This window comes from Anopheles aquasalis, chromosome Y (assembly GCF_943734665.1).
Source record: "Anopheles aquasalis chromosome Y, idAnoAquaMG_Q_19, whole genome shotgun sequence".
Classification (NCBI taxonomy): domain Eukaryota; kingdom Metazoa; phylum Arthropoda; class Insecta; order Diptera; family Culicidae; genus Anopheles; species Anopheles aquasalis.
The window spans coordinates 4,036,189-4,058,688 of NC_064879.1; the positions used below are offsets into that span (position 1 = coordinate 4,036,189).

The following is a 22,500-nucleotide window of genomic DNA, read 5'->3' on the forward strand; positions in this document are numbered from 1 at the left end:
TTCATACTGAGTTTTGCTAATAATCCATGTGATGTGAAGATGTGATCCCTTGTTCCTCTCACCCGCCCCTGGGGGGCCAGCGAAACCCCCGTTTGAACATTCTTCATTCCAAAACGTATAGATTTCTTGTTATTTCGTACTCGCAAGTACATACGATGAATTTAACGGGTAGAGTAGGGGCTGTAATGGCCCGATCGGGCCACGCAAACTATATAGTTGAACGATGATGAAGTGAGATGTGTAAAAGGAAATAAACAAACTGCATTTGGTTATAAAAAAAAAGTGTTTCTCTCTCGGTATGCGATATCGATCATTCCGAGCAACGGTCATTTCAAACGCCCTCATCGCATAAGTGTCATCCTCACCTGACGCCGTTGTTTACGAGGCCGAGTTTGAAGATGCATCATTTCCGCCCGCCTGGGTAATGTTGTTTTACCGTTCTGCCCCCCACAAAAACATGGCCCATCTGCTCCAGTGTACCGGCGTGCAATTGTTGTTAAATCCGGCCAATCTGCTGCAATGTAGCCTGCGGCACGGCCACCGGTTACGGGGGCGTGCACCGGGCGTCGCGAAAACACTTGCCGAACGACTCCAGGGTAAGTAGCGGCCGTTCTTCCAGGCGGCCGCCACCGCCGAATCATGCTCGCGTCGCGCTCCGTTTCGTAACACTGGCACACCGTTTGCCTCCGCTTCCATTTCGCAGCAGAAAATGTGACCGATCCGGAGATCAGCAAGCCGGTGAACATCGGTTTCCCACTCGTGAAGCCATCGCGTGCGGCCCAGTTGGGTGAGCGGTTGGCACATCTGAAGGAACAGCGGAAGAACCCGGAGCTAGAGCGGTTATCGCGCGAAAGAAAGTGTAAGTCGGTCGGTTTGTTCGGTGGTGGTGGTGCTGCTTTACTAGCACTCTATCGCTACAGTCGCCCTGCCCTCCCCCCTTCCCGTCCCTCTTGCAGTAAAGATCGATCTGGAGCAGGTGCGCGAAGATTGGCTGAAGACGAGCGGCCCCTTTCACATACGCCGGGCCGCTGAGCATTACGGTGTGTTCGAGCATCTGTTCGGGGCGGCCTACTTTGTGCCGCGGGTCGAGCTCCGGATACGGTACGAGACGAGCGGGGGCGATAGTGAAGCCACCACCATCCAGCACCCGGTGCGGTACGGCAATCTGCTGAAACCGACCGAAACACGGTCCGCACCGAGCGTCGAGTTTGACGGACGGTTTCAGTTCACCGGTGGTGACACCCGCGGCACCAATAAGAAGACGGATGGCGAGCCACACTGGTGGACCCTGGTGCTCACCAACCCGGACGGTCATTTGGAGAGCAGCGAGCACGAGTACTGCCACTGGTTCCTGTAAGATATGAAGCCTTCTTTCTTTCTCTTCATCAAACCGTTTCTGTAGCGCCGTTTTCTTTACCTTCACCACCAGCGGTAACATACCGAACGGGGACGTTAGCAAGGGCGAAACCCTGATGCCGTATCTGCAGCCATTTCCAACCAAGGGTACCGGCTACCATCGGCACATCTTCGTGCTGTACAAGCAGCACGAGGGACGGATAGACTACTCCCAGTACCGGTGCACCGATCGGCCGTACTCGCTGGCCGAGCGCACGTTCCGCACGCTCGACTTCTACCGTGCCCACCAGGATCGCCTCACGCCCGCCGGGCTCGCCTTCTTCCAGTGTGACTGGGACGCGTCGGTATCGGCGTTCTTCCACGAGCGGCTTGGCCGACCACAGCCCGTGTACGAGTACGACTTCCCGCGCCCTTACATCCGCGACCAGGAGTGGTTCCCGCAGCGCAAACCGTTCAACCTCTACCTGGACAAGTACCGCGATCCGGCGCAGATCCGCAAGGAGTATCTGGCGCGCAAGCTCGCCCGTGTGCACCCGTTCGAGGGGCCCGAAAAACCCCTGCGATTCCCCAACGCGCATCCGATTGGCCAGGACGTACCGTCCTGGTTGCGCACCGAGATGCGCAAGGATCGGTTGGGCTGGGGCAGGATCAATGATATCAAGTAAGTCAACTAACGCAGGCGACGGTTACAATAAAGTGTGCAGCAGTTTGTGTGTAGCAGCAGCAGCAGCAGCAGCAGCCCTTACATACTCGATGGCTTCCTGCCCTGTCGCCCTGTTTGGCACCATGATGACAACCCGGGGTAGCGGGCTTCGTCGCAACCTTCCACAACCTTTGCACAACCGGGAAAACCGAATTCGGCCCAAGGTCAAGCCGGTCGGTGCGCTGGAGTAACGTACACACATGAAACCAGCATTCAACTCACACCTGATCGGTCAAGGGCCGCACCTCGTCCATCAAATACCCGGAACACACCCCGGAAGTGTACGCCAATCGCCACTCCTCGGGGCGCTGGGTTTGAAAGAGGTTGGCAGCGGTACGGTGCGCAAATCCTCGCGGTAATCGCGGTGGGTTTGCGTAACCCAACGAAGCTATCTTCGCCTTTTTTGGGTACCCTCGCAGACAGATATATACACGAGGTTAATCGATTTTACTACTATTCCGCAGCGCAACATACGTACACGTACAGCGGCAACACAAGATTTTTTGTGTCACCATCAGAAGGTCATCTCCGACGACAGGCAGACGGACGGAGGGAGGGACCTGCTTTTTTTGGGAAGCCCCACGCCAAACACACCAAATCTTCCCGTTCTGTTTCGTGCGCACCAGCCTCCACCACGCTCTCCTACCTTTCTATCACTCGATCGACCCACACAGGGTATGGGGCAGGCACAAGGCCGGCCGGCCAGCCAGCCGAGTGTCACACCGCTCTCACCTGCGCGCCCGGGGGGAGGGTTAGCCATTGAAGTTTCGTCGCCTCACGGACGCGACTTAAAAGGGTACATCTTGGTTCGCGATCGTGATCGCGCGCATGACCCCCCCTCCCCGCCACGGCCAGTTGCGGCACTGGCAGTGCGATCGATGAACCCTTGTACCCTTCTACAGCTGTGCATGCATACACATGCTCGCGTGGATACACGTGAAGCGCGTTATCACCGCACAACCCGCCCAGCGGGCAGTGCTGCAAGATGATAAACGGGGATGACAGCTGGCACCCGCTCTTCGCTCCGCTTTCGCGACAAAATTCCCGTTCCCCGTGCCGCCCAGTGTGCCGTGGGTGGGTTTTGCGGTAGGCGTCCGCCTGCCCGCCCGCCCACGAGTTCTGCTTACTCTTAGCGGAGCTTGGCACGCGCCGACCACGCTGACACCATCGCCACCACTCTCGCACGGGAGTGTGCGCGGGTGTGTGCAGCCAATTATCTGCGCTGCGTCTGCTCAGCGATCCCACACACCGAGAGGGGTGGCCCCCACCCGACGCCCGGCCCGACTTGCCTGACACACTTGAACCGGCCGGCTGCACATCGAGGTATCCACCGGCGGGGAGGAGAGCGACGGGTGTGAGCACGCCGTTTAATTGGAGCACGCACGAGCGAAGAAGCTGGCGAAGTGAAGTGAAGCGCGTGAGCCTCCTCCTCCTCCTCCTCCTCCTCCTCCTCTTCCTCCTCTGGCTCATTACGACGCTGCAAACGCTGCAGCGCACGGCAGATCAATATTCATGCGCTTTGGATGTGGATGCGCCCTTTTTTCGGGGGATCCTGCTCCTCAACCGGCCGGCCAGCGCTCTCCGAAGTGTGTCTAATTGGGGTATCAAACCGGGCCTTCGGCCTTCTGCTGCTCAGCAAAGCTCGACGCTACGTCACGGAATCGCTCGCAGTTGGACGATCGCGCGTCTTCAGCGTGCCAAGCAGCAGCAGCAGCAGCAGCAGCAGCAGGTGTGGTGTGGCCACTCCACACGCACGCCGAAATGATAATCCACAAATGGAAAGAGGGAGAGGGAGTGGGAGAGAGAGAGAGACCCTCCGAGATCACCCCGTTAGCCGTGGCGCCAGAACAATGGGGTGCGTCTGGTGTGGTGGTGTGGGTATCCGCTGGTCCGCTGGGAGGGACCACAGACTCCATTGCCTCACCAGTCTCCTCCCCCCCCCCCCCCCGCTTACCTGGCTTACCCGGTTCGTGTGCGGCCTATTTCGGGGTCCATTTTGCCAGCCCCGATTCTCCGCTTTCTTTTCTCTCCTTTCCGTCCCCCGTCCCCCTCTTTCTCCTGCACGGCAACACGGCGTTTTCCCGCTTTCTACGAGCGGACCCCTGGCTACGGGATGTGATTGTGTGCGGCGGAGCACCGGCATACGCTCCCCCCCCCCCCCCCCTTTAACTAACCTCCACAAAAAGGCCCCACAATGGCAATGCCGCGAATTGGACGGGGTGTGCCAGAGGGGATGCAATGGGGTGGCTTGCGCCGTTTTCGCTCCCGTTAGAATTGAACGCCGGCCGGGGAGGGGGGAACCGAGGGCTATTTATGGCATTTGCTGGCCAGGTGGCCAGCCCGGCCGAATCCCAATCGGGCATGAATCGCAAAATCGGGAGCATCATTCGGGACTTTGCCGTTTTCCAGTTACATCTGGTTGTTGTTGTTGTTTTTGGGGGGGGGCTACTCACTGCTCCACAGGTGTGTTGGATAGATGACTCCATCGGAAGGAACCCGATAAGAGGGTTTGTGCGACCGGCACGTGTCGCTCCTTATCGGGGTTCGCTCCCCCCCCCCCCTTTTTTTTTCTTTTTTGTGCGGGAGGGACGTGAGGATTATCTGACACGTTCCTAGGAAATTTTTCGCAGGAAGGCAACCACCTGATAACCCTTATCAGGCGCTTTGGATCGGATCGAATCTGATAGAAACCGCTTGTTGTTGACATTCGAGCCTGGATTCCTGGGCTCCGGGAGTGCGGTGGGTGGTACACCGGTCCTCGATGTGCCACATTGAGCGCGTCTTTTTTTTTCGATTTTTCCCCCACGAATCTGGATGTCACCGGCTTCTTCTCCACGTCCGAGTTCAGCGAGTGTCTTCTAGCAGCTAGCAGCAGGGTAATGAAGTGCGCACCGGCACCGGATGTGCCAGCAGTCCGCGCGACAAGTGCTCGCTAAGGGGTGCTGTCCTGCTGGCCCTCGCTTCTCACTCACTATTTATTTCTCTCTCTCTCTCTCTCTCTCTCGCTCGCTCGCTCCCTGTCTCTGATCGCGCCGTGATCGCGCCGTGGCTTGCTGATCTTGACCTATTTAGCGATGCGCCACGCGTCAAAACCACCCCCCCCGTGCCGCCCTGTGCGAAGGAGGTAATGAGTATGGGAAGCGCTCGTCGCCACGATCGCGAAAGGTAGCTGGACGTCGTCGTGGAGGCCACCGCAGTCAAAAAGGCCGCCGCAGCCTGCTGCCCTGACCAGACTGGCTGTCTGCCGCCGCGTCTGCGGCTCTCATTCTTCCTCTCTCTCGCTCTCTTTCAATTGCTGCGCTTGAAGGGGAAGCTGTGGCACTGTGTCTTGGCCGATTGCACTCTGTTCTGATCTGGGACAGCAGCGGAGCGGAGCCCAGGAAGCCGATCGTATCCTTCGAGCCGTAAAGTGACCACCTGAGAAAGGAATCGGCCAACCGTTCGCGCCATCCGCGCTAGGGCCTTAAAAGGACATCAACTGGTGGTGCTGCTCTGCTGCGTGCTACTAGATCGAGCGCGATCAGCGGGGATCGTTCGGTTAACTTTCAACCCCCCCCCCCCCCCCCCCCTAAAAGCAGAGCTCGAGTTCGCCGAGGCCTTCTACGTCTGGCTGGCGCTGGCCTGTGGGTGAATAATCGGAGCGAGGAGAGAGAGAGCGCGCGCGCGAGCGAGTTTTCACTGCCCTACTGCACCCGGGGTTGCTGGGCCCGCAGTTTCGGTCCAACGGGTGGCTCCCGGTGGCTTTGACACCCGGCGGCTGCCGGCCGATAGGGAAGAAAAAAAAAGGGGGAGTGAAAAAGAAAAAAAAAAACAACTCGCCAATACCCCCCCGCACGTTGGTAATCGGCCTCGGTGGCCCCGAAAACGCCAAACGATACGTTCGCGATGTCGCGAACGCAAACTCTGCGTGCTCGCGCGAGATCAGACCAAATATGGGCGCGGGGGGCACGCCGATCGTCGTCGCACGCGCACACCTCATCTCATCTCTTGCCCATCGCATCGAATGCGTGCAGCGGCTGTTTTTGGGCAACAGCCCAGCAGCGCTCGCCAGTGCGGCAAAGGTGAACTGCGTCCGGTGCGTCCTTCGTTCGGCCAGCCAGCCAGCCAGCCAGCCAGCCAGCCAGCCAGACTGTTCCGGTTATGGTACGGAGGTCAACCGCACACACGGACACACACACATGCCATCGAAGACCTCCACAACAACACACCAAAGCCGGGCACGCTCGCGCATTGAATGGTGACGTCACGAAACCCCGGTATCTGGTATGGCATCATTCCGATGCACCCGCGGCCTCATCGGCTGGCTGGAACAGCATCGGTTCCACACAGGGTGTGCTCCACTTTTCCCCCTCCCCCTTCCACCCCCGCCCGGTTCTAGCCCCACTCGCAGACAAAGGAAAGGCCCCGTATCGGCGATCGCGCCGAGGATCGCACCGCTTCCGCTTGATTTGATTGGCGGTCGGGCCGCCTCGAGGGCGGCCCCAATTGATGGCCACGGTCTCGCCACTCGCCCCCCTCCCACCCCTGAACGCCGAACACTGCCCGCCCGCTGATAACCTTGAACTCCTTGACCGACTTGTCAGCCCTCCATTTCTTCCCAACTTCCCCGGGCGAATGGTTGATGGTGGCCTTCTTTTACGGCTTGTCCGCCCGTGATAAGAAGTGCGCGCCCGCGGTTGCCCTGCTCACGATCGGTCCAAGGACCGAAACCCAGCGAAACCGTGGCGCAGTGGAGGAAAGGAAGGAAAAGCGAGAAAGCGCACTGCACGACGCTGCATGTGGACCGCGGACCTTGCTCGTGGACATGCTCCGAAGGATGATCGCCAACGGGCGGGCTTCGAGCGGCGAGACAGCGACCGAAATGATGTTGTTGTTGATGATGATGACGATGATGATGTCATCGGCCGCCGTTCGAGCATTCTAGCGACGCGATACCTCCCCTACTGGCCTCGGGGTGCTGCTGCTGCTGTGCGCATTCTTGGCAACTTACGCCATCGAGCGGCTTGTTTTTTTTTTTTTTTTTTTGCTTTAAAGCGAAGCACGCGCGAGACGAGATGAGGCGAATGGTGGCAGAGGCAGTGCGGCACCGTTCCGGAACGTGTTCCGCAAGCGAAACAGTGTCGCTCAAAACTGTCGCGCGCCTAGGTCCACGGCATACACACACCAGAGGATTCGGCTGGACTGTCAACATTTTGTTCAATTTTAGCACCGACCTTACTGTTTTCAATACCACAAAAAGATGTGTCAAGATGTTTTTTTTTTTCTTTTTTTTGTTTGTTAATATCCTTTCCTCATCACTCCACTTTCAGTGGCCGCAGCCGCTGTGAACATTCTTTCCAAATTCGCTTCATAAGTTTTTAAAATGTTTTGCACATGATGTGCGGTTTTTTTTCTGTTTTGCGTGTGGACGTCTCTGGCAATTGGTGCGAGACACAAATGACTAAGTTACAGGTACAGGTGCTGCCCCTGGAGCTTGTTCAGCATCCATCTAAGCGAAATCTCTGTAAACCCGTTGGGCTCTAATGGGGACATTTTTTTTTTTTTAATTAAAACAGAATGCTTTTACGCGCATTCGATTTATTTTGAATGTTCCTGATTTATTCCTCCAAACCAATTACAGTCCCTTCAAAGTAATCTTCCTCCAATAAAATCCACTTATGCCGACGGATTTTGCAGTTTTTGAAACCAACTGAAAAAACGCGACTTTAGGGACTTCGCAGCGGCTTAAATCGGCTCTATCTTTGCAACACGTTGTCCCCGCGGAGACGTTTGTTTGAGCTTTTTTGTAAATAGCCAGAAGCCACACGGTGCCAAATCAGGCAAAAGAGATGGATTTGGAAAGGTATGGGAGGAGGTCTTGGGCGAAAAAGTCACGGAAAACCAACGCCAGTCGCTGGTACCAGTCATGTTCTGGCGCGTTAGAGGCCCAACACATTTTATACAATGTGATTGACGAATTAGCTCGATGCAAATATCATCAGCAAGGTCTCTAGTTGTCAATTGATGGTTTTCCAGCAAGGAATTTGCGGTGCGTGAGGGCCTTGTCAATCAACGTTGACGGTAGCCTAGGACGCTCTTCCTCTTCGACACGTTCCTGACAATCCTGGAAGTCTTTTTCCCACTTGTAAACATTTTTATTTAACGCCCTTTTTGCATAATTCTTTACGTAACCGCACACTAAATTTAATGCAAATTCCTTTGTTCCAAAAATTTCGCCATAGCGAAAAACGGATTAAAATGCACTAATGGTAGCTAACAAAAAAATAAATCATATCTCAAAAACTAATCCTTATTTTGCCGCAGAACTTGTCACGGATATCAATCACAGTGCTGACAATCTGGTAAAAATACGAAAACAACGATATTCCATTGCGCGAGCAACTATGATTACACATTTTTTTGTTTAGCTCGCTATCATTTATGGTTTGTGCAGAAAAGGCAGCGTGTTCTTTTTGTTGCTGCTTTTTTTCGGGCAGCCATGACTCCGCGGCTTAGTCATTGGCCCTTCTCGTGTTCGTGTGCGTGTCGATCAGCTTCTTTGCTACATTGCTGCTGCTCATCCGCTGCTGCTGCTGCTGCTGCAACAACCGGAACAAAACCGATTTGCGAATCCGCCTGAGCCCTTCTATCCTGAGATCCTGCGATCGATCGATCGATCGATCGCTGCTGCCGTTCACGTCTTGAGGGGGAAGGTTTTTTTGACGCTGAACACGCCACGATGGCGCACGGTTCACGGCCATCTTCACGGCTGCTGACCCGCAATCGAAAGCTTCCTCACTTCATTTTCCCAATGTACTGCACCGCGGTGGGTTCCACGGGCGGGTTGTGACCTCAGCGCTGCCTCACAGGGAAAAGAAGGAAGAATGGAATGAAGACAAGGAGACAGAAAGAGGAGGAGGACAAAGAGAGAGAGACAGAAAAACATCTCACACTTCCAGACGCCCGTTCGGTGGTGTGTGCGCGCGCGCGGGCGCCCTCTACGCACCTACAGTTATTGTCGTAGGTCACATTCTAAACACCCACTGGCAACCTTTCACGCATGAGGACGCGAGTGTGCCTCTGTGTTTGCCAAATAAAGCTGGGTGGGAGCTCGAACTCTGAATCTTCAGGGACGCGCATCCCAAAAAAAAAAAAACGTAATATCAAACCCCGCTCGGTGCTCGAGGAGCGTTCCAGGGTCGCCGAGTGTCGAGCGCCGAGCGCCAAGCTTTTAATAATAATTAAACCCAAAAACGGGCATCTCTAGTAAGCCCGGCCACGGCCAGGCACACCGTACAGATCGGTGGCGGTGTCGCGTTTAGGCATCACCTTAAATAGCTATCGATCGAGAAAAGGCGCGGAGCGCGATCTGACCTGGCACGTAACACGCAACGCCCCGGGGCGGGGGGGGGGGGGGGGCTAGTGGGCTACACCCTTTTGTGGTGTGTGCGCTCGAGCAACGGACGAACGCTGTTGATCCTCGAAGTGCAAAGTGACATCTCACAATCGATCGGCAAAGGGAGGTACTTAAGCGGAGGAACTAGGATTGGATGAAAGTGCTGCTGGGAGAGAAGGGATTTGGACCGTGTGTGCCGGCCGGAGAGAAAGCGAAAGAGCACGCACGCACGCCACGCCGATGATAATAATGAGGATGATGATTGGGACGACACAAAAAGGAATGAAAGAAATACTTCCATGATCAAAAATAAACCGGAATTTTGAATTTATTCCTCGCGGGCTTATCGATTTTGAATTCTGTTTTTTTTTTATTACGTTGACGGCTCTATTAGTGATGTACATGCCATGTTTCAGCTTGCCAGCTCTTCATTTACGTTTACAGCATAGATTTGTTTGCATTAAGTTTTTACGTCATGGCGATTTTTAAAATGGATTCAAAATATGAACAACGTTAAAAATTATATTGAGTGTTCTGACACATTAAAAATCATACAATAGTGTTATGGTGACAATACTCTATCAAAAACACAGGTGTACCAGTGGTATGAACGCTTTAAAAGTGGTCGTGAGGCTGTTGAGGACGATTGTCGTCCTGGAAGGCCATTGACATCCAAAACTGACGAAATCGTCAATTAAATCCGAAAATTGTTGATCGAAAAGCGCAAATTGACGATAAGGAAGATAGCTGAGACCACCAACATATCATTTGAATCAATCCGCAAAAAAAACCTGCCTTGGTGGGGTCACAACTCGTGGATTCTCCATGACGATAATGCGCCATCTCATAATGCGTTGATTTTTCGAGAGTTTCTCGTCAAAAACAACACCAATACCATTCAACAGCCGGCCAATTAACGTGATATCGTATCATGTGGGTTCTGTCTATTCAATTGACTCAAAAAACCACTACCAGAAACTCGTTTTGAGAGTGTGGAGGCGATAAAGCAAAAATCGCCGGAGGCACTAAAGACTATAACACATAAAAACCGAGTTCCAGAAAAGTTTTGAGCACTGGATCAAACGCTGGCACAAGTGCATTGCATTGCCGACGGGGACTACTTTGAAGGGGACAATTTGAATTTTGAAGAAAAAACAAATACTTTTCTTTTTATGACAAAATTCTGGTTTATTTTTGATCATGGTAGTAAAAGCGAAAACACTGCCTTTTATGGCGCCCAAACGCGCTAGCTGTGCACCCTTTCAATGCATCCGCTGCCCCGCCATTCCGGCTGCTGCTTCCGTATTCTACGCAACGTTCTTCCGGTTCCGGTTCCCGAGTGGTTCACGTCACCGCGCGGTGACTTCAGGGTCAGGGTGCTTCAGGGTGCTTCTGCTTCAGGGTGCTGCCCCCAACACGCCGCGAGATGGTCATCCTCGCAGGGAATAGGTGGCGAGTGATGATGTCAATAACCTTGACGTGTAGCTCCATCTGACTCATCTTCTCGTCGTCCCTTTTTTCAGGATTCAAGTGAGCGGAGCGGGAGAGAGAGAAAAAAAGAGCGAGCGACCAAACCACGGCCTTCACGAGCACGGAGCGCTGGAGCTGGTTGGCGCTGTTACTCTGCACCCCAACCAGGGGACGCGCAGGCAGGCAGGCAGGCAGGCAATGTCACGTGCGGGATCGTCTGTCTCTAGCAGTGTCTGCGTCGTGCAGTGTTTTCTGCACCGCACGAGTGTGTGCGCACTCGCGAAGGAAGACCATAAAAAGGTTTGCGTCCCACGAATGGGAATCTTCCTTCACCGTCCAGCAGGCTCTATAGGTCGCACCACTCCAACAAACCGTACAAGCACGGACGCACGCACGCACGCACACCGACAGAGATATGCACACAGCCTGCTGCGATGATTTCGGTCAAACCAGCGCCCCCTTATGACGTGTTATGGGAGGGGCGGGGAAGGGTATAAAGGGGTGGTGGGGTGGCTGGTACAACTCAACCGGCGATGCCCATATATGGTGAAGGTCTGAGACCGTCGTCGTCGTCGTCGTCGGACGGTCTCGTTGTGTTATGCTCTCCGTAATGTGCTCTCCCGCTCTCTCTCTCTCTCTCTCTCACAGTGTTTGATTTCGCCGGCAAGTGCATTGTCGGCCCATCGGCCGGTCGTCCCCGGCGCAGCTTCGCCCTACATTATACGCTTCGCTTCCCATCCTGGCGGGGGCGCGCCGCGGTGCGCGAAACCTTGGTGCGAAACCGTCCAACTTCACATGGTCTGGAGGGTGGGGTGGAGTGGGGAGTGGAGGAGGAGTTGACACTTTGAATGACCGGATGGGCTCGGGCGCGCGCGCGCGCACCGTAGGTCAGCACGCTGTGGGGGGGGGGGGGGGGCAGAAGTTAATTATGTCACCCACCCGGTACTGCACCCTTATCCGCTGGTTTCACACCAGGGGGAAACACAGGGGTGCGGCATCAGTACGCCCCCCTTCTAACCCCTATAGTGATTGATTGCATCCCCCACCCCCTTCCCCCGGGATCGTCAATTGGACCGGTCGTCACGAATCGATCCTCTAACGCTGCTGCTGCATTCCATTCGGATTGCCAGGGGTAGCTCTCCCCCAAGGTTCTCCCGATCCCGACGCACACAGGGGTATTTGCGCGAAAATGCGGTCAAAACCCCGCAGCATAATTTTATTTTGTTTTCAAATTTTGCCTAGCTCGCAATTTTAAAATGTTCTACACATGACCTCATCACCCTCATAAAGAACTCATATGAATGATTATACATCCCTGCCACGTTATCAGTTTTGGGAAAGGATATAAATAGCTGAAATTTGGTGCGTCGCGCCATTCTTATAAAAACAAAATAGTTATAGTCAAGATAACAGGCTGTTTTTGGTATGCACGAGCATCTACAAAGTTAGTAGAATACGTTGCAGTGCTATTTATGATTTGAAGTTGAAAAATAATCACAGTTTTTTTTTATCAAAAATGAACCTTCGCAAAAACACATGAAAAAAGGGAAAATTTCTATTTCAGTTTTCTCAAAAGCCCGGCAATGCCCGCGCAAAAATTCAGCTAACATTTCAAAGAATAAGTTCTCTAGAATATAAAACCAGTTGAAATGGGTGCCTCCCGGTTCCTCTCTACCGATTTTTCGATGTTTTTTTGTGAAATATGGGTTTTACAGCATTTTTCGTCTAATTGCTGTATTTGCTTTTATGCTCCAGCCTGTTTCTTGGTGATATTTGTGCCAGATACTTAAAAAATACCCCAAGAAGGTTTTGGACAACATACTTCAACTTTGCTGAGCAGAAATTAGCTCAACTTTTGGAGTGACCTTCAGAAATAGGCAAAATGAAGGTGTTTGACAGGAAATTCTGAGATCGAAAGCAAATTTCAAGCGAAACTGGATGGATTCCGATATCAACTGCTGGAATGCCTACTGGAAATACTAGAAAACATGATTTTTTACGGTTTTAAAACGAATATCAACCATATTTACAACGTATTACAGCATTATGGGGTTTTGACCGCATTTTCGCGCCAATAACCCCTCTGTGCGACGTGTAACAGTCGGGACACCAAACCAAAACGGGTTGTCTGGTGAGAAACAAGGCGAGAAAGAGAGCACAGCAAGCACTGTGTGTGGTTGTGCTGACGTTGCTCAAGGTGTTTTGCTTGCTTGCTTGGCACTTTTCTTTTTACAAAAGAATCCCCAAAGAACAAGAACTCTCTTCCAGACTCGTGGCTCGCGGCCTAAATCTCTCTCTCGCTCTGGCCCTTTTTGCACCCCCCCCGAACCGCAACACCGCACGCAGACACCGATGAATCATTGTTCCGGAACGGAAACGGAGACGGTTTTCTTTTTTTTCTCTCTCTCTCTCCTTCTTCTCTCCATTATGGGCGACCGGAGCAACGCGGAACAGGCTTCGGTCGGACGTGGAATAAGGTTCGTGGAAAGCTCGTGGTGGCCATGGCCATGCAGTTCATTGGTGGTGGACCACTGTAAAAAACGGGGGGATAGGGTGTGCAACACACCCTTATTGCTTTACAGCACCCACAAGGCGCAGGCCAACTCGCCATCGCCGGCAAGAACTGAACCGTATAGCGATCATGATGATGATGGTGATGCTGATGGCCAGGGGAACGGAACGTCGGTCGATTCGGAGCTTCTTTCGACTTCTTCCAGCGCCTTTTTCTCCCGTCATTTCCTTTTGCAATGGGTCATTGGACCCCACTCTATCTTTCTCTCTCTGTTTCTACTAGTTTCTGCTACGCCTGACGCGGCTCGCCAATGATCATAATTCATCTTGCATCCACGGTAGCGCCTCATGTATGAATGTATGAGAATTCGACTCTCCACCGGCCCAGCCCAGCCCAGCGGCAAGAAGAAGCCAGAATTAATTGAAGCCCAACACGATGATCCCCAACGCGTTTTTCCCGGCATTTCGGAACCCCCATCATGATCATGATGATGATGCGGAGTGCGCTCCGATCCGATTCCGAATTCGAATTCAACTCGTAGCGCTGGCTACGGCCAGTGGTCGGGGGTGTGGTCGGGAACGCTGCCGTTTACGGTCCGCTAGCACCGCGCGGGAGTCCGTATCAGTGCCGGAGCGCATTTTGCCGCTTTGTTTTATCGCATTTTTGGGAAATCTCGCCGCTCGCCGCTCGCCACTTGTTATCGCCTATATCGGTGCGGTGCGGCCTTGTAACCGGTGGTCGCTGCTCTGCAGCGCGTTTGAGTCATGTCATGAGGGCACCCACAAGATCCCTCTCCTCCGCGGTGGCGATCGCGAACGCGTGACCAATACAGGATTTCCACGAATCCAGGTTGCAGGGGGTTGTGGCTGCATCACAACAATCATCGTCATCATCATCTGATTCATCGGCTCCTTCGGTCGCTCCTCCTCCTCCTCCTGCCGGCATGAGTCATCGCGTGCTTTTGCGACACACCACGCGACACCTCATCGAGACGGCCATTGATAGCGGTATTACCCACCCAGGCAACCCCTCGAGTGCGTCGACCGTGTCTCTCTCCCTCTCCCTCTCCCGAGCTAGCGTTCGAGGCTCGAGCTGCTGCTGCTATCGCATGCTGCAACCCCCCCGGGAACACTGGAAATGATTTCATCGGTTTTCCTGCCCCGCCTGAGTGCTTTGCTTTGCAGATATGACGAACGCAAGCGAGCGGAATTCGCAATCACCGCATGAGAGCAGCAGCAGCAGCAGCTGATAAGGAGCAGGTGTGTTGGGCAACGCCGGGAACCGGCAGGAAGAAACAGGCAACACCTCCTCCACCTCGAGTGTCGGGCTTCCTCGCGGCTTCAACATTCCAATTCCCGGATAAGCGTCGCATCGTTATCGTCGCATCGGTCCTGGGAACCGCGCTCGGGGATGGTCACGTCCGACAGCAGCCAGCAGCCGACGCTTATCACACCTTGAACTACTTTCTGGTGGCAGGGTTGACGGTTGGTTTTTTTTTTGTTTTTTTTTGTGGAGCGTGTTCGCACGCGGTGGCGGTGGCTGGACGTGGTATCAGTGAAAGTCCCCGTGGCGCGCCGTTCCGAGTGTCCGAACCGCACAATGAATGCGGCCCAGCAGCATCCAGTGCCAGCGGATACCGAGGCTCGGATTTTTTTTATTTAAGCGGGGACTTCGGTATTTGCGGGCCAAAAAAAGGCCCTTTTTTGACGATTTTTGTGACGTAACCATTCAACTATATTTATGCAAATAAAGGGGCATATTAATCTACCACTTTTGAAGAATATTTGATATAGTTTTGAGCACCATTCATGTACAAACTATTCCATGGCATCAAATTTTGGTAGGCGTGTCGACGAAAAGGTACTTTTTACGGTGTCCATCGTAGCGACATGACGGATCATCTGAAACATACAAATCGATATTCGTTAGAAAGGTTATAAGTTTATCTAGGTAGCGCCGGAGAGGTTTTGTTGATGTTCCAATTTCTCGATTTTTGGCAGATTTTTGAAGTTGAAAAAGTGATGCTTTTTGCGATTCTGCCAAAAAGGACGAGCTTTACAGAATTGTTTTAAAAAAAGTATAAACAATTTTAATGATCTCTCGACGGGTTTACCTGGCAAAAAATGTGCAGATTATGTGTTAAAAATTTCAAAACGATCGGACCAGTCGTTTTTACGGTATGAAAACGTTCCTTTTTGAGGAACCGCTCTTCAAAGTAGCCGGCTGCGTGGATTCTTGTATGAAACGCGAATTTTCAAAAATCTGTATCTTTGTCAGTTTTTCCTCGATTGATCCAAAACTTTTACACAGTACTCTTGAAAGGATCAGCTTTCAGGGAAAAATGTTAAAAACAGGTGTCACAAATAAAAATTAAATACCGAAGTTCCCCCTTAACTTAGCCTAGCCACCAACGGCTTTCTGCATCATTCTTTGCGTATTCACGAACCAAATATTGTAAACATCCGTCCGTCATTATACATGTTAAAAAATAAACAAATTGCATGCCAATTTTTTGCTCAATAAATTCCGAAATATCAAAAAAAAAAAGGGAAGAGTTCGCGTTCAATAGCTCACCAAAAAACCAAAAAATGCATGCATAAAAATACAGAAAAATAAAAAAAAAACCGTTTACACGAGCAAATTGAGTACCGAGTCCCTTTATTTGATGGACAAAGTAGTACATCTTCTACTTCTACCGATGCTGCGATACCGCTTCCATGGTTCAAGCTTGAGAAGTTGCCTTCCTGAGGCCTTTGGCTCCGACAACAGCAACAGCAGACTATCTTCACGCGCTAGTCCAATAGCCTACCCTATTCTTCCCCTTTTTCCTTTTTCCGTTCTCGGGCTCGGACGGACCCCGTTCCGGTGGTGTTGTGTGTCCGTGGGTACGATATAACTGGTTTCCCGGTTGCTGCTTCTCGCCTCGCCGCGTGTTTTCCCACCCAACTGCTTCGGCCCCGCATTTCTAGCCTTAACCACCGCTCCGTTCTCGAGCATTTGCTTCTCAATTTGCTTCATTTGGTTCTTCGCCCGGTTGTCTGTTCGGTTGCTTCTTTGGCTTCTGTGGGTTCTTGGGCGCAAGAAGAAGTCAAATGCTTTTGAGGGACTTACACGGTTGATTGGTGGTGGCTGGTGGAGGCACTTGTGTGTGCGTGTTTGTGCTTTTGATGATGCCTGATGTTTGATGTGGATGTTGATGTTGACCACCACCATCACCAGCCAAACCTGCCGCGTTGATACTGTGTTGCCAAAACCAAACCCTCTTTTCGATTGTTGGGCACCTTTTTCGAAGCTGCCTCACCTGTTTAACCACGCAAGCACACCTGTGTGTGCGGGGCTCCCCGCCCGTGGCAGCAACAATAACCCTGGCAAAGTGGCCACACTGCTGCTGCTGCTGCTGCTGCTGTTGTGGTTTTGTTGGCAACATTTTTTTTCTGATTGCTTCCCGTGGGAAACGGCCGCGAAACGGCACAACAACAACCAGCACGCACGGTGGGGAAGGAAGGGTGTGCAGTTTAGCCTTTTCTGAATGGTTTTGCCGGTGGTTCGCAAACGTGCTGCTCCTGACAATACGCAGCAGCAGCAGCAGCAGCAGCAGCAGCATTTGCATATGATGATGATGGTGATGAAGCGTCCCAAACTCCGGAGGGTTGTGTGTTTTTCTGGGGTGGATGTTTGGTATCAGTACCGCACCACCCTCCCCCGGGAACCTGATAACACTGATGCGATCAACTGCGACCGACGGGGGTGCTTCCCGGTTGTTGTTGTTGTTGCTGATCGTTCGCGTCTGCGTCACGCGCACTGGCTGACGCTGTGTCCGAGATCATCCCCCCTTTCCACCCCTGCCACTAGGGCGCAACGGGGCTTTTGAGGGTGGAACGTGGTGCTTATTCATGCGTTAGCTCACACACTACACGATGAGACTGACTGGGTGGCTGTGTGTGTGTCTGTGTGTGTCTGTGTGTTTGGGGGGATGGGGGTGGATTTTATCTGGATGTTCCATTCGCCATCAGGGGTTGTTTGCTGCTGCTGCTGCTGCTGCTGCTGCTGCTACTGGCTATTTTGAAAGCTCGATCGCCGCACCTCGGATCTCGCATGCTCCCTAGGGATTCCTCTTCCCTCCACCACCATGCGGTGTGAGTCAGGAGCCGGCCTTCACCGCGCATCCCAACCACCCCGTTTTTGGGCCATGCAGCATGCCAGCATGTGGCTGTGTGTGTGCGTGCGCGCTTTCTTCCAAGTGAATGGGCACAAGGTGGTGGCTTCTCGCTCGCTCGCTCGCTCGCTCTGCTCGCTCGTTCTTTCACTTCCGGACCTAGCGAGCGTTGGGGCATTCTACGGTGCCGACTGAACCATGTGGCTGGCTTCCACAATACCATATATGGTCAAAAACGAAGCTGCTGCTGCTGCTGCTCTACGGCATCGCGCTTCATCGACGACGAGAGCGTGCGGCTCACGAGGAGAGCGAGAGAGAGAGAGAGAGCGCGCGCGGGCCCGTGTGTCTCGGTACGCGACGCGAAATGCGATCTGTGCGCGCGACGCGTGCGTACCACTGCGTGACACTCGTGCGAGGACGCGAGGGTTAGTCCTGGGAGGAAGGGGCACAGACAGACACAGAGAGAGAGAGAGAGAGAGAGAGAGAGCAAGAGCGAGAGCAAGAGCAAAAGCGAGCCAACGAACGATGGCCAACGATGGTGAATCCTACCCGGCCGCATCCGACGACGACGGCGACTGGCGGCGGCGATTCGGATCCGCGGCATGGACCAGGCCCCGCACCATGGCGTGGTACGGGGCTGGTGGTGGCGGCTCGCGGTGCCCCGAGAGGGAAAGGGGGGGGGAACGGCCGGGCGCCTGTTTTGATCCTATTTAAAATCGGGCCGCCGTTCAATAATGGTAGCATTTCAGTTTGTGAAGCCATCCAGCGAGGACGCGCGCGCAGCCCGTACACTGTCGGGGTCTTTCCGTTTTGCTCAATAGCAAAAACATACCAAAAAAACAAAAAAAACCCCCCCCCCCACAAACAAACAAACAAAACACACAAAAACGGGGGTCTTTGCAACCCGCAGAAAACAACAACAACAACAGCGCGCACCATTGTAAAAACCGTGTGAGATCTCTCGTGTGCTTCTTTGCTGCTTGTGTACGTGCAACGCAACGCAAGTGATTAGTAAAGTTTTGGAAGTTTTTTGGTCGGTGTTTTTCAAAACCAAATGTAAGTAACACACAGTCCCCCTCTTTACCACAACCCCTCCCCCCTTTTGAGGCTTACGGCCACCGCTAATTCCCTTCGCCAACTGTTTGCAACATTCCGTGATAGAGATAAGGAAAGCTAAGATGGGAAACACACCGCGGGGGTGGGCAGAAACCTGATAGGGGAGAGAGAGAGTTAGAGGAGAAAGCTTATCTTTGGTTGAAGCTGGTTAAAAAAAAGGCAAAAAAAAAGCAAAACCAAACCCGAGCCGCGGGGTTCCCACTCGGTTGCATCCCAAATCCCCCGCAATCAGAGGTCCTTGGTGGTCCTGGTCCGACCCGAAAAAAACCCCGGCTTTCTCTCGGTTCGCCCGTGCCCGTTGAGTGTATCCTCCGTCCCCCCCACCGGTGTTCTGATGTGCATTCTAGTGCATTTGTGTGAGTGCACGCGCGCGCGCGCGCGCGCGTCGAAACAATCAATCTCTGAACCAAAGTGTGTGGATGTGTGGGTGTGTGCGTGAGAAAGAGAGAGCGAGAAGGACCGAGGACGATTATTAGGACGATGTGTAGAAAAAAAGTAGTGCATGTTTTGGCCTGCTGCTTCGCTGCTGCTGCTGCTGCTGCTGCTGCTGTAGAAACTTCAATCAAATCAAATCGCACCGGCATCATCACACGCACACGCACACAGCCACAGCGTGGCATAAGGATACGCATCATGGCCGAACCGGCACAATACACACACAGACACATGCGCGCACGCACATGCAGCTTTCTCGTCCCTTCACGCTCTTTGGCTTTGGCTCGATTGTCGCATCGCGAGAGAGAGAGAGAGAGCGAGCGAGAATGTCGTCCTATCGAATGCACTCGAGATGCACACGCACACGCACACACACGTGTGCCGCGTATTCATAAGATGTGAGGACGGCAAAGGCAACGCAGTAGCTACGTCATCAACGCTTTCTGGCCTCCCGAGACGCGCGATGCTTGCGTCTACGCGCGTTGGGGCTTTCCCCTTTGCCGGTGAGAGCTCCGAGAATTGCCACTCTCTCTCTCTCTCTTTCCCCTCCCCCCGGGGGAACCGGTGATCCGGATGTACCGCAAGAGGGGATTTTCTCCTCATGCTGCCGCCGCCGCGCTGCTCTACTTCCCGGAGACGCTCTTCCGTGGCGAGAAAGCTGTGTGCCTGCTGATGCTTGGCACTAGCATTTGGTGCTAATTTTAAAATTTTGAACCGCACCCCGAACCAGCGGCTCTCCAACGCCGCCGTGCCATGCGGCCGGCTTCGTGATAACGTGAATCATTTCACATATCAGGGGCCGCGCGCTGACAACGTGCGACCTTCTCTGCCTAATCAGAACGGCATGCAAGCACACACCCAGACCGCTCGCTCCTTAAGCTCGCGCGCGTGTGTGCTAGGTCGAGTCGGTCGAGCGAGGGCAAGGAAGACAGGGCGCGCGAGAGAGCGAGGGGGTAGGTGTGCGGCCTAGAACGACGCAACGACTCGCCAACGCTCAGGCCCAGGGCTAACACACCAGTCCGCTGGCGTGGAAGAGGAACCAAGTTGGTTGGAAGGAAACAAGCGACAGAACGAGAGAGAGAGAACAAGCACAGAGTGAGAAAAAGGGAAAAGCTAACGCACTCCAGGAGCTCCAGGGTGGCGGGGGGGCAGCGACGGTGACGGCTGGAGAGCGCTGACCGCGGTCAAAACCCGTTGGTGGCTCGCCGAGCCGTGCCGCCGGGAGTAAAGCATTTTTCAAACATTGCCATATATGGTTATGTTAACGCGATTGGTCGATTTCGGTGGCGCAAGCTCCGAGAGAGCGAGAGCGGGTTAGTGAGTAAGTGATGATGCGATGGTGGTGGCGCCAGCAGCAGCAGCAGCAGCAGCGGTACCGAGAACTCCTGTGGCTCATGAGTCATGAGTAAGCTCGCGGCCGCCTTTTACTCTCTCGAAACGCGGCCGGATGGTGCGTCAACCGGGAGAGAAGCAATCTAACGCACGCACACCGCACGAAGGAGTTTGAACCGGCACCGGGCGCGGGGGGCTTTCTCTGCAACCGACAAATACTTTGCTTTTGGGAACGTTGCAGAGAAAATGGCTCTCTTTCTCTCTCACGCGCTCTATCTGCTAATGTAACTGCGTCTTCTTTTTTTTTTTTTGCCTTCCTGGGAAGCTTACACCGCTGACCGGCCGGCCGGCTGGCCGGTGGGGTCTGTGTTGCCTTCTGGCGTGCACTGTACGGCTTCTCTAGTAAAACGAAAACGAAGACCTAGCATGCGTGAAAAGCCCGAAAAAGGGCAGCAATTGGAGTAATGTAATAGGAGAAAAAAAAAGTACCGCACGAAGAAAGTAGGAGGAAAACCAGTGCTGTTTTCTTTATACCTACACAACTGCCATGGTTTTACGGGCCCACCCGTTGGCAATCTTGTACGCCGGCCTTAACCCGGGGGGACCATAGATGCCCGTGAGCGAGACAGAGCAGGGCAGGGCAGGGCAGGACGGTCGCCTCTCCTCGGCATCACTGGAGAGCGGCTGGAGTCGGCTCAGTGCGCGCTCGCTCTCTCTCTCTCTCTCTCTGCGTGTGGCCTCGGAACACCCCTGTGAGCTCGGAACTACCGCACGGCGGAGAAGCCATATACCAAAGCTTCGCCACCACAGCGGTCATTTCACGTCGAATCGTCAACCGGTGCAGTTGAAGTTCTCTAGTACTCTCGTCTCTTTAGTGACTTTGTGACAACCGTTCACTTTTCCCAGGTTAGTGTGCAGAGTGTGTGTGATGTGCCCGTTTGGAAAGGGGGGGGGGGGGGGGGGGGGGATGGGAGTAATTTAGTTCAGTCCCAGGTTAGGATGAGGCTTCCTGGCTCTTTCCTCTGGAAGCTCCGGGACTGTGGATCCTGTTCCGAATAAGGTGTAGGGAAGGGAGGAGAGGCGCAGTTACTGTAGTAGCCAAAAGCCGGTGAATTATTTGAGGTTAGGTAGTAATAGGGATGTGCCTTTTTTTATTTTTTATTTAGAGCCTTTTTTTCCTGTCGAAATTAATTTTTGTTCCATAATAGGGTGGGTGCTGCGTCTATTCTCTCGTAGGCGGGCGGTGGTAGTGGTGGTGTGGTGTGTAGCGTGGGGTTGCAAAAGGGAGTGCGAGTTCGCTTCTTCCTTTTTTTGTAAATTTGTATTAACCCGTTAGCCCCGCGCCGCGCACACCACCATCTCGACGCTCACCCGACGCCTTTCAGAAGCCCCACAGCCACGCACACCGACGCACGCACGCACGCACGCACGCACACACACACGAACGGTCAAAGGCTCCGCCGAGAGGACATCCTTATCCGCACCATTCTTCAATCAAAAAACTTTCAACCAATTTTCCACCGAAATCGGGAAAAGAGAGGAGCAATCCATTAAAATAGGGCTCTGCCGCCGCCGCCCCTGCGCCGTTCTTGACCGGGGCTGTGGTCGCCATGGTGTGCGTCCGTGTGTGTGCGCGTGTGTGTGCTGTCTCGTGATGATGCTGGGCGGTGTCCTCCCGTTCGCCGAGCTTTTTGATGCGCTCGAGTGGTGGTGAATGATGCGCGAGTAGGGCCCATTTTCTTTGCCCGCAATACGAAAGAGCGAAACTTGTGTGCGTGTGTCTGTTGGCGCGTGTGTAGCAATAGCAGGACTGTGCCGGTACTGCTAATATCCTTTTTTTTTTTTGTTAACAAAAAAGAGACGCGCGCTAAGGACGTTACAACCGCCCGTTGCTGAATGGTGGCGGCCGCTTTACGTTCAGTTTTCAACGGCCCCGTTTTCGCTGGGCTTCGGAGGAGTGGCTCTTCGTTTGGGTGAGCCGTGTCGGGTGCGGCACGCCATTTTTTTTGGCATCACTTTCCGCAAAAGAGGAAGCCTTTTTCGAT

At 53.5% G+C, this 22,500-nt stretch overlaps 3 protein-coding genes across 4 annotated transcripts in view; all 3 read left to right on the forward strand.

Moving 5' to 3' along the window:
• LOC126579598 (xenotropic and polytropic retrovirus receptor 1) overlaps positions 1 to 275 on the forward strand; it is a 7,589-nt gene extending 7,314 nt beyond the window's left edge. Inside the window, exon 7 of the mRNA XM_050243049.1 lies at positions 1 to 275. This exon is cut by the window's left edge and continues 1,675 nt beyond it. The gene's annotated coding sequence lies outside the window, so the exon portion shown is untranslated.
• Positions 276 to 425: 150 nt separating this feature from the next.
• Positions 426 to 2,093, forward strand: LOC126579599 (39S ribosomal protein L38, mitochondrial). 2 transcript variants are annotated; one of them, XM_050243050.1, is made up of 4 exons: positions 426 to 596; positions 704 to 859; positions 957 to 1,353; positions 1,430 to 2,093. In XM_050243050.1, exons 1-4 carry the CDS (start codon positions 458 to 460, stop codon positions 2,019 to 2,021), a joined length of 1,284 nt encoding a protein of 427 aa, XP_050099007.1. In that variant the 5' UTR covers positions 426 to 457; the 3' UTR covers positions 2,022 to 2,093. The 2 variants fall into 2 exon arrangements, with proteins under 2 accessions (XP_050099007.1, XP_050099008.1); XM_050243051.1 differs by having other exon boundaries at positions 707 to 859.
• A 19,119-nt stretch (positions 2,094 to 21,212) lies between these two features.
• Positions 21,213 to 22,500, forward strand: part of LOC126579752 (actin-5C) — a 4,947-nt gene continuing 3,659 nt past the window's right edge. The window contains exon 1 of the mRNA XM_050243303.1: positions 21,213 to 21,361. The gene's annotated coding sequence lies outside the window, so the exon portion shown is untranslated. The remainder of the gene's footprint in view (positions 21,362 to 22,500) is intronic.